Source organism: Pygocentrus nattereri, chromosome 26 (genome assembly GCF_015220715.1).
Source record: "Pygocentrus nattereri isolate fPygNat1 chromosome 26, fPygNat1.pri, whole genome shotgun sequence".
Taxonomy (NCBI): domain Eukaryota; kingdom Metazoa; phylum Chordata; class Actinopteri; order Characiformes; family Serrasalmidae; genus Pygocentrus; species Pygocentrus nattereri.
Window position 1 is genome coordinate 31,082,506 of NC_051236.1, and position 20,753 is coordinate 31,103,258.

The 20,753-nt window shown below is 38.0% G+C and overlaps 1 protein-coding gene across 5 annotated transcripts in view; it reads right to left on the reverse strand.

Moving 5' to 3' along the window:
* Window positions 1-20,753, reverse strand: part of szt2 (SZT2 subunit of KICSTOR complex) — a 152,215-nt gene that overhangs the window by 119,400 nt on the left and 12,062 nt on the right. For 4 of the 5 annotated variants that reach the window (XM_037535139.1, XM_037535140.1, XM_037535136.1 and 1 more), the window contains exons 10-26: window positions 19,514-19,745; window positions 18,791-18,920; window positions 17,781-17,926; window positions 16,483-16,635; window positions 15,916-16,030; window positions 15,442-15,647; window positions 13,213-13,449; window positions 11,581-11,674; window positions 10,545-10,633; window positions 9,723-9,891; window positions 8,279-8,393; window positions 8,004-8,123; window positions 5,247-5,447; window positions 4,515-4,612; window positions 1,921-2,059; window positions 862-1,122; window positions 28-241 (exon numbers count right to left, since the gene is read on the reverse strand). In XM_037535139.1, coding sequence (XP_037391036.1) covers window positions 28-241; window positions 862-1,122; window positions 1,921-2,059; window positions 4,515-4,612; window positions 5,247-5,447; window positions 8,004-8,123; window positions 8,279-8,393; window positions 9,723-9,891; window positions 10,545-10,633; window positions 11,581-11,674; window positions 13,213-13,449; window positions 15,442-15,647; window positions 15,916-16,030; window positions 16,483-16,635; window positions 17,781-17,926; window positions 18,791-18,920; window positions 19,514-19,745 — 2,719 coding nt within the window. The remainder of the gene's footprint in view (window positions 1-27; window positions 242-861; window positions 1,123-1,920; window positions 2,060-4,514; window positions 4,613-5,246; window positions 5,448-8,003; window positions 8,124-8,278; window positions 8,394-9,722; window positions 9,892-10,544; window positions 10,634-11,580; window positions 11,675-13,212; window positions 13,450-15,441; window positions 15,648-15,915; window positions 16,031-16,482; window positions 16,636-17,780; window positions 17,927-18,790; window positions 18,921-19,513; window positions 19,746-20,753) is intronic. The other variant, XM_037535137.1, reaches the window with a different exon arrangement.

Here is a 20,753-nt window from a genome sequence, read left to right on the forward strand (position 1 = left end):
AGTATAAGCATGTGAGTGTGCGGTTACCTGAGGAAGACGTCTCTAGGTTGACGGTTGGAGTGTGGGTGGACAAGCTGATCTTTGAGCGAGTCTAGAGAGCAGTTGTAGATGTAGACGGGACAACGTGTCCGGGCTGCATCTCCAACACTCTGCTGGGATAGCTGTTGCCCAAAGCTGATGCGACAGTCCTGCTTTTTGGGCTCAGCAAACTGCACTCCATCTTTCTCCTCTATAGCCAAAGCTTAATATACAAGAGAGCACAGACAAACAGGCAGGATGGACTTACAGGGAAAAAACAAGCTACATTCAAGAATTATCACAGTGTAGGTGAAATAAACACAAATTCTATAGTGAAGCTTTGCCACTCCAACTTGTCCCAAAGGTGTTCAACTCATCAACTCAATCATTTGTGCTTATCCATAAGGTGTTCAGTGGAGCTTCATCATTCCAACTCATCCAAAACTGGAGCTTGACTCCAACTCACCCCACAGGGTTTCAATGCAAAGTCATTACATCAACTTATTCCAAATGGGTTCAACAGAGCTTCACCAAGTGTCCCATTTTATTGCCAACGTGTTTCTGTGTGCATTACACTGCTGTGTGCATGCATATTAACATAGATACTTTTGGACATTTGTGTGCATCTGTTGTAATCTAACCTCCAAGGAAAAACTAAGAACGAGCCACAGGACAGCTATGCCACTGTTTCAGTGACTTGTAAAAAGCTATTTTGTAAAGAACAAATATAGAAAACACTGATTAATGACCATCATTATTGACATTTTAACAAAAGCTCAACAAAAAGAAACACATACAAACAAATCCACAACCCCAAACTTAACCATCACAATAACTTTATACCTGCATTTCCGTTAGATTGCTCTGAATGCTGTTTCTCCTCATCCTCTTCATGCCTTGCTGTTGGGGCTTCAGGATTTAGCAGTAACTGACTATCACCAGCTTCCACCATGGACTCTGCCTCCTCAGGACCATTGGCTGAGCTGCTGATTGACTCACACTGTGACTGGTTGTTTCCAGGACTGAATGTCTCCTCCTCTTCATCACCAGCACCATTGACTTGGGGTATGATTCCCAAACCAAAGGACATTAAAATCTGCACATCTGAAGGGAAGAAAAACTCTCACATACACAAATATATAGCATAATGATTTGTTTAATACAACCCCAATTCCAATGTTGGGACGTTGTGTAAAGCATAAATAAAAACAGAATAAGATGATTTGTAAATCCTTTTCAACCTACATTCAATTGAATACACTACAAAGACAAGATATTTAATGTTCAAACAGACAAACACTTGTGAACGACTGAGCCTTTCAGGAATGCTCCCGTTATACCCAATCATGACACTCACCTGTTTCCAATTAACCCGTTCACCTGTGGAATGTTCCAAACAGGTGTTTTTTGAGCATTCCTCAACTTTCCCAGTCTTTTGTTGCCTCTGTCCCAACTTCTTTGGAACGTGTTGCAGGCACCAAATTCAAAATGAGTGAATATTTGCAAAAAACAATAAAGTTTATCCGTTTGAACATTAAATATCTCGTCTTTGTAGTGTATTCAATTGAATCTAGGGTGAAAAGGATTTGCAAATCATCTTATTCTGTTTTTATTTATGCTTTACACAACGTCCCAACTTCATTGGAACTGGGGTTGTAAGATGAATGATTTAGAATAGAATTTTAAGAAAGGGGTTACATTACATTAAATTTTACTATTTAAGGGGTTACATTTCCAGAAAAAAACAATGTTAAATATTTTTTCTTAAAATAAATTACACAATAATAACCAGTAACTTAATGTTTGTAGAATGAATATACCATGAATGGTGAAAAATCAAGGTATTTGTCCTGTAATTGTGAATTACGGTTATGGATGCAGTTAGTGGGTTGCTTTCGGTACCAGTGAAGGTGGCTGGGAGGAAGACAAGAAGGACTTGCTGAGGGCTGATGAATTTAGCATAGCATTTCCACAGAGGAGACGAGCTTTCTCCAGCAACCACCACAGGCTCTTCATCCACAAGATCTGCATTGCTGAAACTCTGCCAGTAAACACAAAGCACACAGAAACACATACAGAAATAAACAAACAAATATCATTATCAGCCGTACATGCAGAGACGGACTAAAAATTAGGATTAATTTTAATGCAGTGATCTGACCTGCAGCTCAAGAGCTTTTCTAAAGCAATAAGCCATTTGAGGCTGTGCATTACAGTGATTTTACAGTTTACAGGGGGGTTGTTATGCATTAAACAGACTACAACAATGACTACAGGCCTGCCTCAAACAGCATTTTACAGGCTTTAAATACTCATTGATATTTCAGAAGGAGTACTGTAATACTCACCTATAAAGTCACTGCTAAAAACAACACTATGCAAATCATTTTTCAGTTATTTGACTGTCAGAACAGGAACACTTCATTAAAATGTTCCCATCCACACTGTCTATGAATCTACCAAAACCTAAGCCCTTTTTCAAGAAGATCATAGTGATCCAGTCAAATCATACTCTCCACTCCCCTTTTGAGTTTGTTGTAGTATGTTTATTTTTAACAATTTCCATTTAACAGTAACTGTTCATTCATGTTTCCAAATGCTAAATATAGAAACAAACATGAACATGATGAATGAATGCGCAAGTTATTTGTGCCAGGCCTAACAAAATGCAATATAATAAAAACACCAGTGTCCAATAAATAATTTCCTATATTATTAATAAAAATAAATCACACCAATCCTGCCACTTAATAATTTACTGTAGTTTATAGCAATATAGACCAAAAGTCATATCTTGGAATGGTGAATGCACAATAAATCTTCAGAATTGATGCGAGCTAAATGTTCAGTTGTAAGTCAAAGTTACATGTAAGACACAAGCACTTTTAATAAAACAGACTGTGATCAAAATAAAATGCAAAGACAGGGTTTCTATTCCTGCTCGAAAATATACAGCTGCACAATATGTCAACATGTAATTGAAAAATTATATTAAATATATAGGTCTATTTTTATTGAAACATATTGAGATATTGAAATATATCTTTAAGAATGTTCCTACAGTTGTTTTCAACAACATTATGTATTTGTATAAAAAACATTAGGTTATTTGTATAAAATAACTTGTTTCGAAATGCAGGTTCTTTTGAATCGTTAATGGGGTTGGAACAGAGAAGCAGTGTTACCTGTTATTCACAGCCACCCTGTTCACTGATTTAGTTTTGTTATATTTTACTGCTGCTAATTTGCACGTCCTTGGTTATAAATTTTGACAGGAAAAATATATTGGAGTTTTTTTATCTTTTGTATTAGCAGGGAAGATCATTAAAACAGTGAATTCTTGAATGTTATTCATCTTTTTTTTCATTGTTATTTAACAAATGTATAAAACAACCTTAAGCAAAATGTATAGTTTCATAAAAGTTATTTGGTAATGTAGCGATTCATAATAATAATTGATTATTTGTTTCAGTAATCGATCGATAATTTGACTATCAAATTAGTAGATTGTTGCAGCCCTTGCTACATGCATTTATAATCTAATTCATTAAGCACTCTAGATTTGTCTTAGCTTGATATTACTTAGCTTAGAGGTAATTAAGGTACATTTGTTTGATATGACATTTTCAAAATCTCATTAAAAGACAAATGAAAGTCATTACCTAATAAAGATGAGAAAAAGTAATACTGCAATGTCACATTGTCAGTGGTGAACTTGGTTAAAGCAAGTATCTTATTGCTCCAAATATGAGAATTAAAACTGCAGTTAAAGTGTTCTTGTAATTCTTATTCTTTATGATGACAAGGCATTCAATCCCTGAGTGCTGTGACAAAAACAAAAATCTTTTGTTCATGAAGGAAAAATGAAAGATCAGTTATTTACAAATAGAAACAACTGATATCAGCAGTGTAATCTGTACATTGTATGCATATGCGAAAGGCAGCTGGATTCTGCTGGTTTGTGCACAGGAGAGTGAAGACATGGAAAGTGAGGGAGGAGAGATGCAAACGTTGGCACAACTTTACGTAAGAAACAGGTTATGTATTTTAAAGCATCATCAAACTATACTATAAACTGTATTGTCTCATTCTATATCTCATTTGAAAATATAGTGATATGCACTGAAAGGTTGATATGCCATCCAACAGTCAAGGAGTATTCCATGCACAATGCACAACAGTTCATTAACACAGAATACGTTTGAAGTTAATGGTGGGTCATATGTGTGTATGAAGTATTTTGCAGCATTTTCCAAAGGTGGCTCAGCCAATGAGATTTCAGAACCAGAATTACCCATTTTATAATAAAGACTTAAACTCCAGTAAACCTGTTTGGCCTGTCAAAGACAGAGCATCACTTTCTGAGAGAGTTCAAGTATGTCCTGAGGGATCAGGCAGCAGTTTTAAGAGTGAGATTTGCTTTTGTACCGTTTACACTGCGGCTGTGGGAGCTGAAGTAAAGATGAAATGATGTGTGATGAAGAAGCGCAGATTACCTGCAGAGTGCTGGTAGAGCCAGTGACTTCCTTACTGCTCCCTATGGTGTGAAAAGACAACACTGTATCCTGCCTCTCAGGTGGTTTAAGACACTCCTCTGCACACGCACACACACACACACACACACACACACACACACACACACACACAGAAATGTACTGCACAAAACATAAAATATTTAACTAATGAATTAATTATATGTACATTAACTTATGATTGTCATAACTAATCGACCAACATAACACGGACAAATAGAAATGGTTCAAACTTACTTTGAATAAATAATTGTTTACAAATTATGTTTGTATGAGTTTCTGTAACATAAAACACCTTTTACTGACCATTTTCCAATCTCTTTTTATCCCTTAGGATTAAACAGGCTGTTTTTATTACAGCAAATTTAAGACTCATATCTGTAAATGACCTCTGTGCTGACTGGCTGCTCTGTACAAAGAAAGCAGCCTGGGTGGAAGTGAAGAGACCAAACAGCCGTAGGTTAAATGAACATGCAAATGGTTTGCTCTCATGACATCATAAAAATTATAGATTCATAACAGACTATTTTGCATCTAGTTTTAATAGACTGAGTGTATGGTTTAGTGAAAGGTACTTTTTGAGACCTTTTATTTATTTATTTATTTTACATTATTTACATATTACATCAAATTTTTTATTTCATTAAAAAATAAAAATTCAGTTTCAGTTTGTTCAGGACCCGACAGGTTCATTACCTTTAATTACAGGTAAAGAGAATGGAGCCATGTGCCCATCTCGCTCTCTCTCCAGAATATGATGCATGAAGGTCACATGATCTCCATCAGCCAATGGTATTTCCCGGTCACTCAGCTCATTCTGTAGGGAGCTGTGGAAGAGGCTGAGTAGCAGCTCATTTGGCAGAGAGGGGGCGCTCTGAAGAGGGTCTTCATTCTCTGCTAAAGAGAAGAGAGGATATGGAAACAAAAGACCACAGAGTAATCCACAGCAGTAATACTGTCAACCGCCAGATTCACCAGCAACACTTATGGAACACAGCAATTAATGACAAATCATATCCTGTCAAGCAAACAGTAACAGTAAAAGTTGTTCTGCAGCGCGATCAGTTGATACTGCCTAAATTAGACACCTAGTGTCATTAATGGATACTTCATTAAATGGAATCACTAGTGTGCTGCTGATTAAACTTAAATTCATGCAGTGATCAGAGTGCACTGAGAAGTCAGGATAACTTTGATAACTTTTTTTGGTAATACTTTGTAGGTCATGTTCATAAGGCTACATGACATTTACATAGAGCCTTAAATGACAGCTGACACAAACTTTTATAAAGGCTTATTCTCATCAGCAGTTGTTTATAAAGGCTGCTTTTGGCAACTTGAATGTCAAGTGATTATGCAAAAAATCTTTATATAAAACTGCAAAAAGAGAATTCAGTGTATTTTTTATGACCCTAAGTGAGCGTTATACATGCATTCATGAGATTATATGAAAGTCTATGCAAAAGTGATGACACTGTAATAACAGAGTTATATGTATTTTCTCTTGCCCTTTAGTAAAATATTATATTTATTCTAACAAGAACTTTCTGAATCGCTATAGCAATGCCATAACACTGTACTAACTTTGCACATTTTCCCTGACTCCTTGGTAAAGTGAGTTTCATTTTCCATTTTGTGGTTTATAAGATGCAATGATTGTTAATGTAACAGCAATGCCAAAACACTGAAATGAGTTCGGTAAAATAAGCAGTTTGTGCAGTAGCTTTATGCTGAAGATTCTGGCAGTGAAAACGCTACTTTATACAGACATACTCCCTAGTTGCACCCTGACCCCTCACTTGCAGCTCATTTCATCTGCCTATTTAAGGACCTTTAATACACTGGCTCAGTGCAAAGTATTGCCAGTTTACCTGCATACCAAGCCTTGTTTCCTCACTGCTGATGTTTTTGGATTGTCTTGACCGTTTTTCTGTACTCTTTGACTCTGCTTCTCGATCTCCCTATGGTGCTTTTGCTGGAACCGTTCTAGTGTTTTGACCTTTGGACTGTTTTTGACTCTGATTCTGGTTTTTGTGTTTTGGAGTAAACAGGATTATGGATTCCAATCAGTCCAGAGAGTCTTCCTTACATTTACGTTGTCAAAAGGTGGTACTTTTGCTGTCTGAACGAAACTGTCACAAACTCACTAATAAGTACTAATGACTACCATTTAACAGCTTAGCAAAATTCCATGGAGTTCCAGGCACAACATAACAGGATTTATGAAAATTCTAGAAGGTTGTGATAATGTACTGACAACTTTTCCACTACAAGGTCGCAATATCAAGAACTTTTTTTTTCCAATTTTCTGAAGACATAAATTTCAAAATTGTGACAACATTGTGGACAACAAAACAATAGGCTGTCACAATGGAACTGTGTTTGCTAGGCGGGAGGGGGGGGGGGGGGTCTAAACATTTATTTATTTAAGGAAAAGCTTTAATTCAAACAAGTGCTTGATTTTAAAAATCTTGACTGTTGTTTAAAATGTGAAATACACCATATATAAATGATATTTTCCACTATTTTTTCAGTTTTTTTATCATTGATTAAAATTCCCCACACTACATGATCTGTCCTGAATGAAATCTGCAAGTTAAGTTTCTGCTTGTTTGTGATAACTGTAGTTCTCATCACCCTGTACCTGATTAAGAACTGAATTGATCTTCTGTCTCCTCTAAGAGAGACATTCTCCCCCAAATTTAAAATTATGTAGCAATTATCGGTACTATTTCAAGACTAGTATGTGAAATGGACACTACTAGAAACAGGAGACGAACTGTGAAATGCACACAATCAACAAGTCAGATTTCAAAACAAAAAAGCAGACTTTATGACAACTATTATTTATTGGAAAAAAACCTTCATAAATGTTTATTTAGGCTGATGTCAGTTGTCATGAGAAGCTTGAGCAATTGTCAGGTAGCCTTCTGAACATACATTACATGTTTTTTCCATTTATTTGTATTTATATAGTGCTTGTTTCTGAAATGTGTTTCTGTAAAATTATTTACTGGCCAGATAAAGAGTTTTAAAGAATTTTCTTCACTGCCTAAGCCTATGACAGAAATGTTTATTCACCCTGAGCCCAATCTTAAGCATGACTCACTTCCATGAAATTTGACACCAAAATCTGCATATTTGTACACTGATTGTGTTACTTTCTGTGAAAGATGCACTATATGGACAAAAGTATAGGGACACTTACATCTACAGGAGCTTTTGTGTAATCCTTTTTATGACATTCTAAATCCATAGGCAATAATATGGAGTTGATCCCCCCCCTCCCTCCCTCTCAGAATTAGACTATTAGAATAAGCATGTGTACCTGCCTCCAAATAGTCAATAGTGTCCATGCAACTTTTAAATGATCGTTCTCTTGTTTGTGAAAGCAGGGTTATCATGTTTCTGTAAAGACACAGAAATGAGTCTGTTGAGGTGAGGTGAGAGTACCTTTGCTGAAGGTGAAGAAAAACAGCTCTATCTGCTGACACTTAGGCAGGAGCTTCATTAGGTCAAACTGAAAAGGCACCATGTGTATTCCGTCAGCAGGAGCAGCAGCTGGGGCCTCACCTGCAAAACACACACACAAACATATGCACACAAAGTAATAAACATACAAACAAGTACATACAGCAACAAAAAGGTGAGAAATAAATACATATAGAGAATAAATAAATTATAAAACGGCTATGTTCTTAACTTCCGTAAGCACGTGTGTTGCTGACCTGTCAAGTCTTTGCCGCCAACAAGAGGGTGCATCTGATCTTTGTTCAGACACAGTTGGATGAGGTACTCAAAAGTCATCATAGTGGACATGCATGACAAATCGTGAGGAAAAATCTACAACAGAAAAAATAAATAAATAAATTTAAATAGTAAGAAAAAAAATCACAACCAAATAAACAAGCTATATATCAGATACAATAGGTTAACTCTGTATTAGACATACATCATCAATGCCTTATGAAAACTGTAACTTTACAAAAATTTTAACTTTACAGAAGAAAACGTCCTCTGTTCATGTAAAACCCAATGATTTGCTTTTCAGAATTTCTGTTGGTCCATTCATCATGAAATGTAATCAGATGGAGTTTTCAAGAGGCACAAATTAAAGCTGCATGATATGGGCATGAAGTGCTATGTATGAAAAACTAATATATATATATATATATATATATATATAGACACACACACACACACACACACACACACACACACACACACACACACATATATATATATATATATATATATATATATATATATATATATATATAAAATATTACATTTTTTTCACATAAAAAAATTAAATTATACATTGTAATTTATAAAAAGCATGGTAAATTCTTGGTAATGCAGAGTTGTTGTGACAGTAGTCATTACTGCTTCCTACATTTTCAGTCTAGCGAAACGAACAGTTACCACAGATTTTTCACACTAGTATTTCTGGATAAAATAGTTTCTAAGCTGAGCATGTGTTTTATAATTGGCTGTACAGCTGAATGCTTAAGTTACTTGCTTTCTACAATGGAGAGCAGAGCTGCCCAGCACATCGAAGCACTTGTTGGCATTCAAACACTGTGATCCCATTTAATGTTCCATCATTAAAGCCATTATGCACAATATACATACACACACACACACACATATACGCTTGTCTCGTATGTACATATCTTGCCCATTCACTTCCGATATAGGGGCTGTGTTTCTATGCATATTTTCTTAGCCCCCTTTTACCCTGTTTAAAGGTCAGGACTCTCACTGGACCCCCACAGAGCAGGTATTTTTAGATGGTGGTCATTCTTAGCACTGTGCTATCAAAATATTCACAGAAACAGGACTACAGTGTGTACATGCAGGACTACAAAGTGTGACTATATAGCAAATGGGAGGTGTGCTTAATAAAGCAGTTGGTTGCATCGGTAACACACACAATTTTACACAATAAATCTAAATTCTGTATGACAGATAACAAATACTATCATGTGCTCTTAAATCAGAGCATTTATATGAGATTCTACTTCTAGCTAGTGATACAGCCTGAACAAGTAGAGCCAAAGTAAGGAAAACAGCATTTTGTTTATAGAAGATTAGTGTTTTCATTGGAACGGTCCATAATTTAGATCATTTGGTTAGCACTGAAGAAAGTGGCTGCTGGTTGGTACTAACGGCCTGAGGGATTTCCTGGTACGTGAGGTTCCTGAAGTGTCTGTGCTGATCAGAAGGACTCCAGGCGGTTCCACTCTGTGGCTCTACCCAGCACTCGGTAACCAGATTCAGCTCTGTGTCCACATCTATGGCCTCCACCTCTGTGTCATTATCATCATCTGTGGAAAAACTGGAAAGGAAGGCTCAATATTTAATTTTCTTTAATCCCACATAACACAGGTGATAATTCTCAAATGTCTTCCAGAGTTATTAGAATTCAAAAAGGATGTTTCAAGGCTTAGCTTGTAAGGATTTATACTTTGTATTTCTGACTGATACTAAAACAAACTTTTGTTGCACTTGCCAAAGAATCCATTTTACTTGGATTCAGTTTAGCTCTGTCCAGATCAAACAAAATAAAGTAATACAAGTACTAAAGTGAAGATAATTGGTGCAAAAGAGAAAGATATTGGAAACCGTGCATAAATTACAAATCATAAGAAGTGTAGAGGTGTAACAATCATTTTGAACTACTATTGTATGCAAATGTATTGCAAAGTTAGTGTACTATACAAGCAGTTCAATAGTGCAACCTGGAAGAACAAATATAACTCAGTCACTGAAGTAACAGAAGCACAGGTGGTAATAAGCACAGTACAAGCATTTAAACTGTACTGAAGGTGAATTCCTGTTTATATTCTAACAAAACACAGTTTATACAGAACGGATGGAGCTATAAATCTCTTAAAGGACTAAACAGAAAACCCAGTTTAAGCATGTCAACTATACACAAAGGAGAACCTTTTTTGACCTTCAAACAAAAATGTCAAATGATGCTTTTACCTGTCCTTGGTGGAGGTGGAGTGGGGTGGGAAGAGAATGTACTGGACAATGCAGGTGTGATGGTCTGTGTCCAGGGCTGCTGGAATCCCCTACACACAAATATACAAATTACAGCTGAGCGACATGGCAAAAACATAATAGGCTCTCACGACACTTGAAAACATTTTGACAATAAATAAAATAAGGGATGACCAATCTAAACACAGATTTAGGCCCAGTTCCAGAACAAGATTACTGAAGGTTCATCATAAATAAATGGGGTTACACACTAAAAAGGTGTCAGATGCATAATGACACTACAATTCCAGAGCTGGACACACAAAGGCCTTCGTTAGGAGTTAGGCAGGCTGTCTACATGCTTTTTCCACATCAACACCACTATATTATCACCCACCACACCGCAGCTTCTATTAGCACTGGAATAAACACTAAAAACTGATCAAAGTTCATCATGTGCAAAATTATCATATCTTTCAGCATATCGCTGAATAAAAACCTCATATCTCAAAAAAGGTAACTTTACAGGAGAATGAAAAACGTTCTCAACCTTTAAATGAAGTAAATACAGAAATCATTCTTTCCAAGTCATTTTGGACCCTTTCTGTTGGTCCGTTCATCATGCAATTTTGACACAACGTAAAGGGCAGCTGCCTTTTTCCAAATATGTCAAAAAATGAAAAATGACAAAAACGGAGACACGAGGTTTTGTCCCGACAACAGCTATATGCTGGCTCGTTAGAGCATAGGCTTGATGTCTTATGAGGCTAATTTGTTTAAAATGCTGAATTCATGAACAGCTAGAAAGGAATCAGTCAGCACCCTACAGGGGTGTTTGAGAAAGCAAAATTTCTCACTTTAGCGGGATATATGAGGACAGTCCTATAGGAACCTCACTTTCCTTTATTTCTGTTGGACAGGCCTGACATTGGGCTTAATTCATGTAGCTAATTCAGAAATTTTGTTTCATAAAATATGCCCTAAGTACTGACATATACGTTGTGTTTGTGTGTGTTTCTTTGTTTTTAATAAGTACAACCTTAGGTGTTTTGACAGCCATTGGCAGTTCTATCACCATGTTGACGATTCCCTCACCACTTGCAGCAAAGTGAAACCCCTCAGACAGACGAATCCTATAGAAAGCAACACAAATACATCCAAATTATTTACACTGACACCAACATGTGCTTATATACTTAATTTTACTGTTACTTCCAGTTTTGATAAATCATGTAACATCTGTAACTGCTACACTTGACTGTTGAGATTTTATTTAGTGTAGCTGTTCTGCTGGCTAAAATACAAAGCAAATCTGAAGAAATAACAACAATTAAATAAGATGACTCAGAGGGCTGGAAAAACACCTTTTTTTGGAGTTTTTTTTGGCAACCCAAACACTTCACTGCATTACCAATGTAAAATAGGAACTTCTACATATCCACCTTATTTCTAGTTGAATTACCCTGATTGTAATATGTATGTTTGACCTTATACTTGCATTTCAAATGAAATAAAAATATTGCTAATAGATCTTAATGACAATGTAATAATCCAAAAAAGAACAGAAAAGGGAAGATGGTAGTTATATAAGGGGCCTACAAGGAATAACAGAAAAAAAAAGGTATACTCGATAGATCACTATATGGACAGATCACAAACATTATGTGGACACACCTGCTGATCATTGAGTCTGGGCATTTCAGTCATGTCCATTACTAACAGGTGAATAATATCAAGCACATAGCAATCTCCATAGACATACACTGACTGGCACTGTCATAGGATGCCACGTCTGTCACAATTCAAGTGTCGTGTAATTTCTGCCCTGCTAGATCTGCCCATGTCAACTGGGTACTGGAAGCTGAAGTGCATACAGTATAAAAATGAATCAAATTCTCTGTTTCACTACAGAGTTCCATACCACTTCAGGAAGCGACAAGAACTGCAGTGGGCACAAGAACTGCATTGGCAGCTTCATAAAATGGATTTCTAAGGACAAACAGCTGCACACAAGCCTAAGACCACTATACAAAATGTCAGGTGTCAGCTGGGATGGTGTGAAGCACCCCTGGAGCAGTGGAAACATGTTCTCTGGAGTGATGAATCATGCTTCGCTGTCTGTCAGTCTGACGGATGAATCTGGTTTGGCAGATGCTGGGAGAATACTACGGGCTTGAATGTATTGTGCCAACATTAAAGTTTGGTAGAGGAGGGATACGATGTTTTTCAAGGTTTGGGCTAGGCCCCTTTAGTTCTGTGAAGGGTAATGTTAATGCTACAAAGAAAACCAACTATATGCTTCTAAATTTGTGGCAACACTTTGGGGAAGGCCCTGTCCTGTTCCAGGATGACTGTGTCCCTGTGAACAAAGTGAAGTTCATAAAACCATGGTTTGGCGAGTTTGGTGTGGAGGAACTCCAGTGGCCTGCACAGAGGACTGATTTCAATAGGAACAAATTCCTACAGGTTTACTTAAAAATGTTGTGGAAGCCTTCCCAGAACAGTGGAGGCTGTTCTAGCCTCCATACTAATGCCTATGAATTTGGAATAGGACGACCTATAAGCTCATATGGGTGTGATGGCCAAGTGCCCACGTACATTTGTGTGTGTGCATGTGCGTGAAAAAATATTATGTATGTTTCCATGTATAACAGTGTGTTTAGGGACTCACTCAGAGAGCATGGAGAGGATATGGGCAACGGCTTGCAGAGACACAGCGGTCCCCGGCCCGCTCTGCACCGTCCACACCCAGCGCTGGTGTAGGAAGTAGCGGGACAATGAGGCCAGTGTAGAGGAAGCGGTTCGGCTGGCCGCCACGCTGAGGGGAGCAGCCATGCTGGGTGGTTGAGCAAACGGCTCCATGTTTAAGATGAATGGTGTACGGAAATCCGTTGGCAGCTTCTCATACCTGTCACAGGAGAGTGGTGGAAAGTTATAGTGGACTTCACAGGGACAGACACAGAAAAGCTATATTTTTATTAAAGAGGCCACATTTCTATATTTTCCATTTTCCATTTTATTTTTTGCCCCTGAAGTCCACATTCGTGTGGTTATCTCTTATAATTAAACAGCCTATTTTTGTTACTATGCCTTTAAGACTCATTTATGTAAAAGCTCTTTCCCGACTGCTCTGTATTCCTCATTTATAAAGCAGCCTGAGCTGAAATACAGAACAAACTGTTCAAACTTCAGACACTCATATCAGATGTGTGTGTCCTTTGTAAGGCTCTGATACATTTGCTTCCCAACAGACAACATTTGATCGTTTTTCCCACATCTAATAACTGTATGCAGGAACAACTCTCATTACCACTTAAACAACGGGCAGGACTATCTCTGTAGGTTGAATGGGTGACCCATGATGTCACAACCAGTCCATACTTAATAAAACCCCTTTAGCTGAAATCCTAGACTCAAAATGTTTCTTATAGCCAGCTAACAGCCTTTTTATCTTCTTGATTTAGGACTCCCCCTTACTTTCCCTTGTTGAAAGCTTCTAATATTTTCATATTAGAAGCTATAGTCTTAGCTGTAGTCTTGCATGTACATTACATTTGAGATCTAACCACATAATCAGTTCTGAGGTCAGTGAAAGACATGCCAAAACCATACTCTTTTGTTTCTTGATGCAATCCAAACAGATTTTAAGGTATGTTTTGGATCACTGTCTTCTTGTAATATCCAACTTCGGTTCTTCCTCAGTTTCCTCACTGACTGTCAGACATTAGCTTCCAGGTTTTGCTCATATTATGTAGAATCCTTTCTTTCTGGAGTTGAAATTTCCTATATGCCACACAACTCCAAAGTATAACAGATCTACTCTTTTATGCTTAATAAATGGCAAGGTGTTCTTTTATTGAAATGTCACCAAATGTACCTTTAGAAACAGCAGCCAAAGAGTTACATTTTTGTTTCATCAGACATCATAATTCCAAAAATACCTGTGGCTTATCTAGTTCTACATAGTTCAGACACTGATTTGATTATAAGATCACAGAGCATTACTATTCCTCCGCCAGCCAAATCTTAGTTCTTGGCAGTGATGTGGGGGTTTTGCTTTGGATACTAATCTATGAGCTATTCTATCTGATAATTTTATTCCAGATCTCATTCATTAAACATTCTCTATAACTTTCACAGCTTGAGAACTCTCCAGAGAAAAATGTAAGGAGGAAGTGATTAGATATACTAATAGATTTGTTTTTTTGCTTTTTTTTTTTTTTTTTACAGGAAGTGCTTAGAGATCCTTATAGTCTTCTCTTGCACTGTAAGAGTCAAGTCATTTTTTTCAATTAAGATCTTTAGTTAGTCATTTTGATAAGCCCAGGTCTGAAGAGTCATATCATTTGTTGCGCTCTGGAATTGTCACACCTGACTTGGATTAAGGCCTGATGTGTCAAAAAAGCTCTGAAACCTGACACAGAAAAAACACAAGTGGACCAACTAAAAGGGCTCTATCTAAACTTTTGCATGTATACACTGTACAGACAGCGGGAGTGAACCATACATTTTTAGAAGTTGTCATTTACACAACTCATCAAACCCATCTCATAAAAGCTGGGAGATGTTTTTTTTTTAAATGATAGGTGCTTATATACTGTTATTAAGTATACAGTATATAAGACTATTATATAGCTTTAGCTATACTGCTGAGTTAAAATGTCTTAAAAATATCAGTGTTTACAATAAAAGGCCAAATTACAAATAGGGTGATTAAATTAGCTATACAATTAATTCAAAACATGCACAGGATACTACAAATAAACAGAAACACCGGGCCACATATTGGAGATACACTGGTTATCAGTTTCCGAGGGCATTTTCTTGTTTTGCCATTTAAGGCTCGTTTTATTTAATGCCATGCCATGTGAGGCATTAACTGTCAAATATTTGCTCTGACCTGATCAGCAACTTCTCCAGAGGCTTGCTGAAGATGACCACACACGGCCGGTCTGACAGTGCAGGCTTTGGTGCTGGGAGAGGAGGCGATTTGGAGGGAGAGGCATTACCCAACACTTTCCGCTTGGTCTTTGGCGTGGCTTCTTTATTCTGGACGCGGTGAGGGAAACGCAGCCTGAGAATCTGCTCTCGCAGATCATCCACAATCTGGTCACAGGAACAGAGAAAGCACTTTCTAAACACACTCTCAGAAACATCTTTTTGTAAATGAAATGCATGAGTGTGAATAACCTTTTTAAATATATTTAAACCTCAAGTAAGGCACAAGGAAGCTCAAGTAAGGTTCTAGGAAAATGTTTAATTGGCACAGAACCTTTACATTATGTGTAAGTTTGACACTAAACATCAACTAAAGCAAAAGTGTTGCATTGTTCCAAATAACCCTTTAAGTAGCCTTATATTGAGCATGACATACCTTGTTCCTAGTGTGGGCCATTGTTCCTATAGGGAAGCCTAAACGTAGTACCATGCAGGGGGCTTTGGAGATGAGACGCACCAAATAGAAAGAGATCGGCGTCTGGTCAGCAGCACTGGGGGGAATAAATATAATATTTATCTACAGACATAAATCATATCCAGCCCACAATTTTCACACATAATGATTAAACTCTGCACTTATTTGAACTTATTGCACGATCTTGACAATTTTTCTTCAACATTTATCACAACTTTTGTGTAGTATATAGCATATAGTCAGTGTCAAAAGAATGCTTTTTCTGGCTTTATTAAGTCACTGTTTCAGAGATAAGAGCTTTTCTCATAAACTCTATTTGAAGTCAAGTTCAAATTTTGAACTATGGGAAGTATGGGTCAGTTGTACGTACAAGAGCAGAAGCAGCATTTTAATGCAACCACAGCATAACACCAGTAACGTGGATGAAATTATGTTCAATTTGCATCTGAAACTGGTGCGCAAGGCTAACAACAATAGGCCCTTTGCGAGCATGATGTTCCACAAATGTGCTCAGTGGGTGGGTGTTACCTGTAAATGAGTTTGACATAGGAGTATCCCTCCACTAGCACAAAGCTGCTCCAGTCCCGCAGCAGGGAGGTCAGTGTAGAATGAGCTATTCTGCACTGAATGGTGCTGAACCTGCCATTATTGCCTGCACTGTGCACATGTTTTGGAACAGGGCTGCAGAAAGGAGATGCACAACTGTTAAAGTGTTGAAGTTAATGCAATTTTTTTAACCTAAAAAATAAAACAATTTCAGTTCTCAATTATAGCAAGACAGCAGAGACCATGCTAGTACGCCTATTTGGGATTACTTAATAACTCAAGATAGTTTGTGCATAGTGTGGGTTGATTTATGCATAAAGATCACACAGTCTTAATTGGTGGGTTTTAAGCTTCCATTATTCATTAGCTGTAGTAGCCTTACTGCTTTGGTTCAAAAAAGAAGTTCAAACTAAAGGAACTTCAGACACCAAACATGTCTTGCCTGAGCAACTACATTTTGGGTAAGAGAGGAAATAGTGTGAATTAGACTTTTCCTAATTTCCAGTGATTTCCCACCCCAAACTTGTGGACACCTTGCTTTGTACATTTTTGGGTTTTGTCTGCTTAGTCACCCGTCACCTGATTTAGCCATAGAATTTCTTGGTAGAAAGCCAAGGTGTTGAATGAGATTTGATAGATTAAGAAAAACAGAGTGGAGGTGCGGGTGCAAGGGATTTGAAATCTTTGGTATAATGTTTTTCCACAACAAATATTATGAGCAAATTGCCTAAAAGGAGAATTTTGGCTCAAAACTGGCAAAGAATGTGTTATTTGTCATGTTACGTAATAAATTCTGTAGTGCAACTCACTCCCATAAATGTAACCCTAAAACAGTTGGAGTTTTTAAAAGCTCTTCCCATCAAGGTGTATCATCAGTAGTTCCTTGATTTTAAACTAGAAAAATGTCACTCGAGACTGTTGCCGCACTGCTATAAGAGATTTTTACAAATTTAAATTTTTTTTATTTTGGCCAGAGGGCCCCTTAAATCATTTTCAAAAATCAAGCATTTGCTTCAAAATGTGTTTAGCCGTTAAGTAATCTCAAATGTTTGTATGACTTGCTGTTATACAGAGAAATGAACAAAAACACAGACAAAATTCAGGCTGCTACTATTGTTTTCAGTTATGTAATGCATGTACAGATAACAGTAAGTCATATTCTCATTTGTCTTATCCCGAGTTCAGATCTCAGCTCTCAAATCTGGAAGTCCTAACCTGAGAAGAAAGCTCCTCTGAGAATGTGAACTAATGCCAGCCATGAATAAACCAAATGAACTCACATGTCGTGCTCCAGAATGATGGTGATTCGGTGCATATGTAACCAGCGCTGCCAGAAGTTTGCATCCATGGACAGGATGGGCTTCCAGTAGGAGGCAAACTGTGACTGGCTAGAGTCTTTTAAGCCACTGTGCTGTAAGGAGAGGACCTGAAAGAGAGCAGGGTCATGGTAATGACAAGCAGAACTGTTTCTAGAAGCTAATCCAATGAATTTACATGAGGCTGTGACTCAAATAAAATCTGATGTCAATGTTCTAATTACAATTTATACAACACAGAAGTCTCACTATACAAATCACACTTTCACGGCATGACAAAATACAAAAAGAAGAAATAGCAAATAAGATTTAACCACTTCTGTCTGCATCAGAATTCACATCTGGACCTGGAAACCATATTTGGTAATGGTAGTTAACCAAACATTTAATATAACTGGTTGGGTACTTTGTCATCACATCTGATTCACTGGTAAAGGGAAGGCAGAAAATCTTTAATAATCCAGACATCGCTGGTTGTGATTTGAATACCTTTGTCTATAGGTAAACAGAGAAAATGTGCTTTCTTGGCTTGTTATGTGATTATTGAAGTGGACTGAAAACATTCAACAGGCTGTTGCTCAGACAGGGACAAATAAATCTTTTTGACTTAAAAATTAAACCCCTGATAAATCTTAATCTTAAAAAGACATCAAAAAGATCACAAATGGGTTTGGGACATCCACTTCCCAAAAAAAGCACCCTAAAATGATATAGCATAGGAATAGGTATATTTTTAGCTTGTTTCTCTCTCAATTAATGACCCAGGTTTAAAAATAATAATAATAAAATAAAATAAAATAATTCTTGTACTTGCTTTTACATTTTTTTACTGTGTGACTGCAGTTTGAACTCCTTCGGTAGAATGGTCCATACAGATTGCATATAGATGGCTAATAAAGGACTATATCTGCAGGTAACTGCCCGATCAAATACACATAAATAAACAAGCAGTTCAGACAGGTTGTAAAGCTTACAGGTGTGGTCGATCCAGGTGGGATGTAGAACAGTGGTACACCATTTTTTGTGCTCTCAGGAATGGTGTAGTGCTCTGGGATAGAGTTAAAGGACTGCAGATGCACCAGCATTTGGTCTGTCTGATTAATGCTACAAGCAAACAGGACAGAGTCACTTAATACCAGACAAAAACAGCAGGACAACATAACAGTAGGGGTGTAACTCAGGTCAAAGTTTGATTTGATTTTCAATAATTTGTGTTAAAATGTCTTGAAACACCTTAAATGCTATACTATCTGAGCTCAGCTTAAGACTTTTTTCCATTTGATTCATATAAATTGCCTAGCAAAATGTTTTTTTTTGTTTTTGTTTTTTTTTTATTCCTGCTGTATCAACCCTCCAACAAAATATGCTCCCAAAATTGCAACACTAGAATGTATAAGTGTGTGCACATCATAAGCCTCGCCCCTCTTCCTACACGACCTTTGCAATGCAGGCATATGCTAGTTTATTTATTTGCACTGTTATTAACACAGTCTCTAGCAAATATGCATTTGTTGAAACACTTTAAAAATGCACACATACATGTCCTTGTGTTTGTTCACACAGGAAATATGGTTGTTTTTCAAACATGAATGTGAATTGTCATGGCAGAAAGACTGAATCTAGTCAAAAACAGGGAACTGAGCAATAAGACTTGAATAAGACTTATGTGAATACAGCCTTAGTGTTACAGCACTGACCCCTGCAGGGTGTTCCAAAAACGGCGAATGACCGATGTGCGGTAGGGGCTGGTAATGGGTTTGCGCAGGGTGCAGCTGATGTCGTGCAGGATATCATAACTTCCCTCCATTGTCACTTCCACCCACGTGGTGCGCTTAGCTGGCAGGAGCGGCCAGCAAGCTGCTGCAACATACTCTATGCGCATGTTGTGTTTCCACAACAACACCAGCTTCACCTCTAGCTGAGTGCCACCTAAAAAAAAATAAAGAGAAAGACAGAAAAAGAGAGACAGAGACAATTATTATTAGTGTTGTTGTCATGCTATTGTTTTTTAGAATAACACAGACAGAGAGAAAGACTACAAGAGAGAGAAAACAGAAAAGAACAGAGAGACATAAAAGACAGAAAGAGACACACGTTAACAGAACGGAAGGTGTTTTGGTGTTCAAGCAGTGTGCTGTTGTGGCATTGCGGCATTCCTGTGGTGTGGCACTGTGGTGCTCTGGTGGGGTGGTTCTTTAGCAATGCAGTGTTTTGGCATTGCGGAGCTGTGTCATTTTGGTGCTGAACTGTGGTGTTTTGGCACTGTGACAGTGTGGCGTTCTATTGGTGTGGCACTGTGGTGTTTTGGCACTGTGGTGTTTTGGCACTGTGACAGTGTGGCGTTCTATTGGTGTGGCACTGTGGTGTTTTGGCACTGTGGTGTTTTGTAGCCGTGGCAGTGTGGCGTTCTATTGGTGTGGCACTGTGGTGTTTTGTAGCCGTGGCAGTGTGGCGTTCTATTGGTGTGGCACTGTGGTGTTTTGTAGCCGTGGCAGTGTGGCGTTCTATTGGTGTGGCACTGTGGCGTTTTGTAGCCGTGGCAGTGTGGCGTTCTATTGGTGTGGCACTGTGGCGTTTTGTAGCCGTGGCAGTGTGGCGTTCTATTGGTGTGGCACTGTGGCGTTTTGTAGCCGTGGCAGTGTGGCGTTCTATTGGTGTGGCACTGTGGCGTTTTGTAGCCGTGGCAGTGTGGCGTTCTATTGGTGTGGCACTGTGGCGTTTTGTAGCCGTGGCAGTGTGGCGTTCTATTGGTGTGGCACTGTGGCGTTTTGTAGCCGTGGCAGTGTGGCGTTCTATTGGTGTGGCACTGTGGCGTTTTGTAGCCGTGGCAGTGTGGCGTTCTATTGGTGTGGCACTGTGGCGTTTTGTAGCCGTGGCAGTGTGGCGTTCTATTGGTGTGGCACTGTGGCGTTTTGTAGCCGTGGCAGTGTGGCGTTC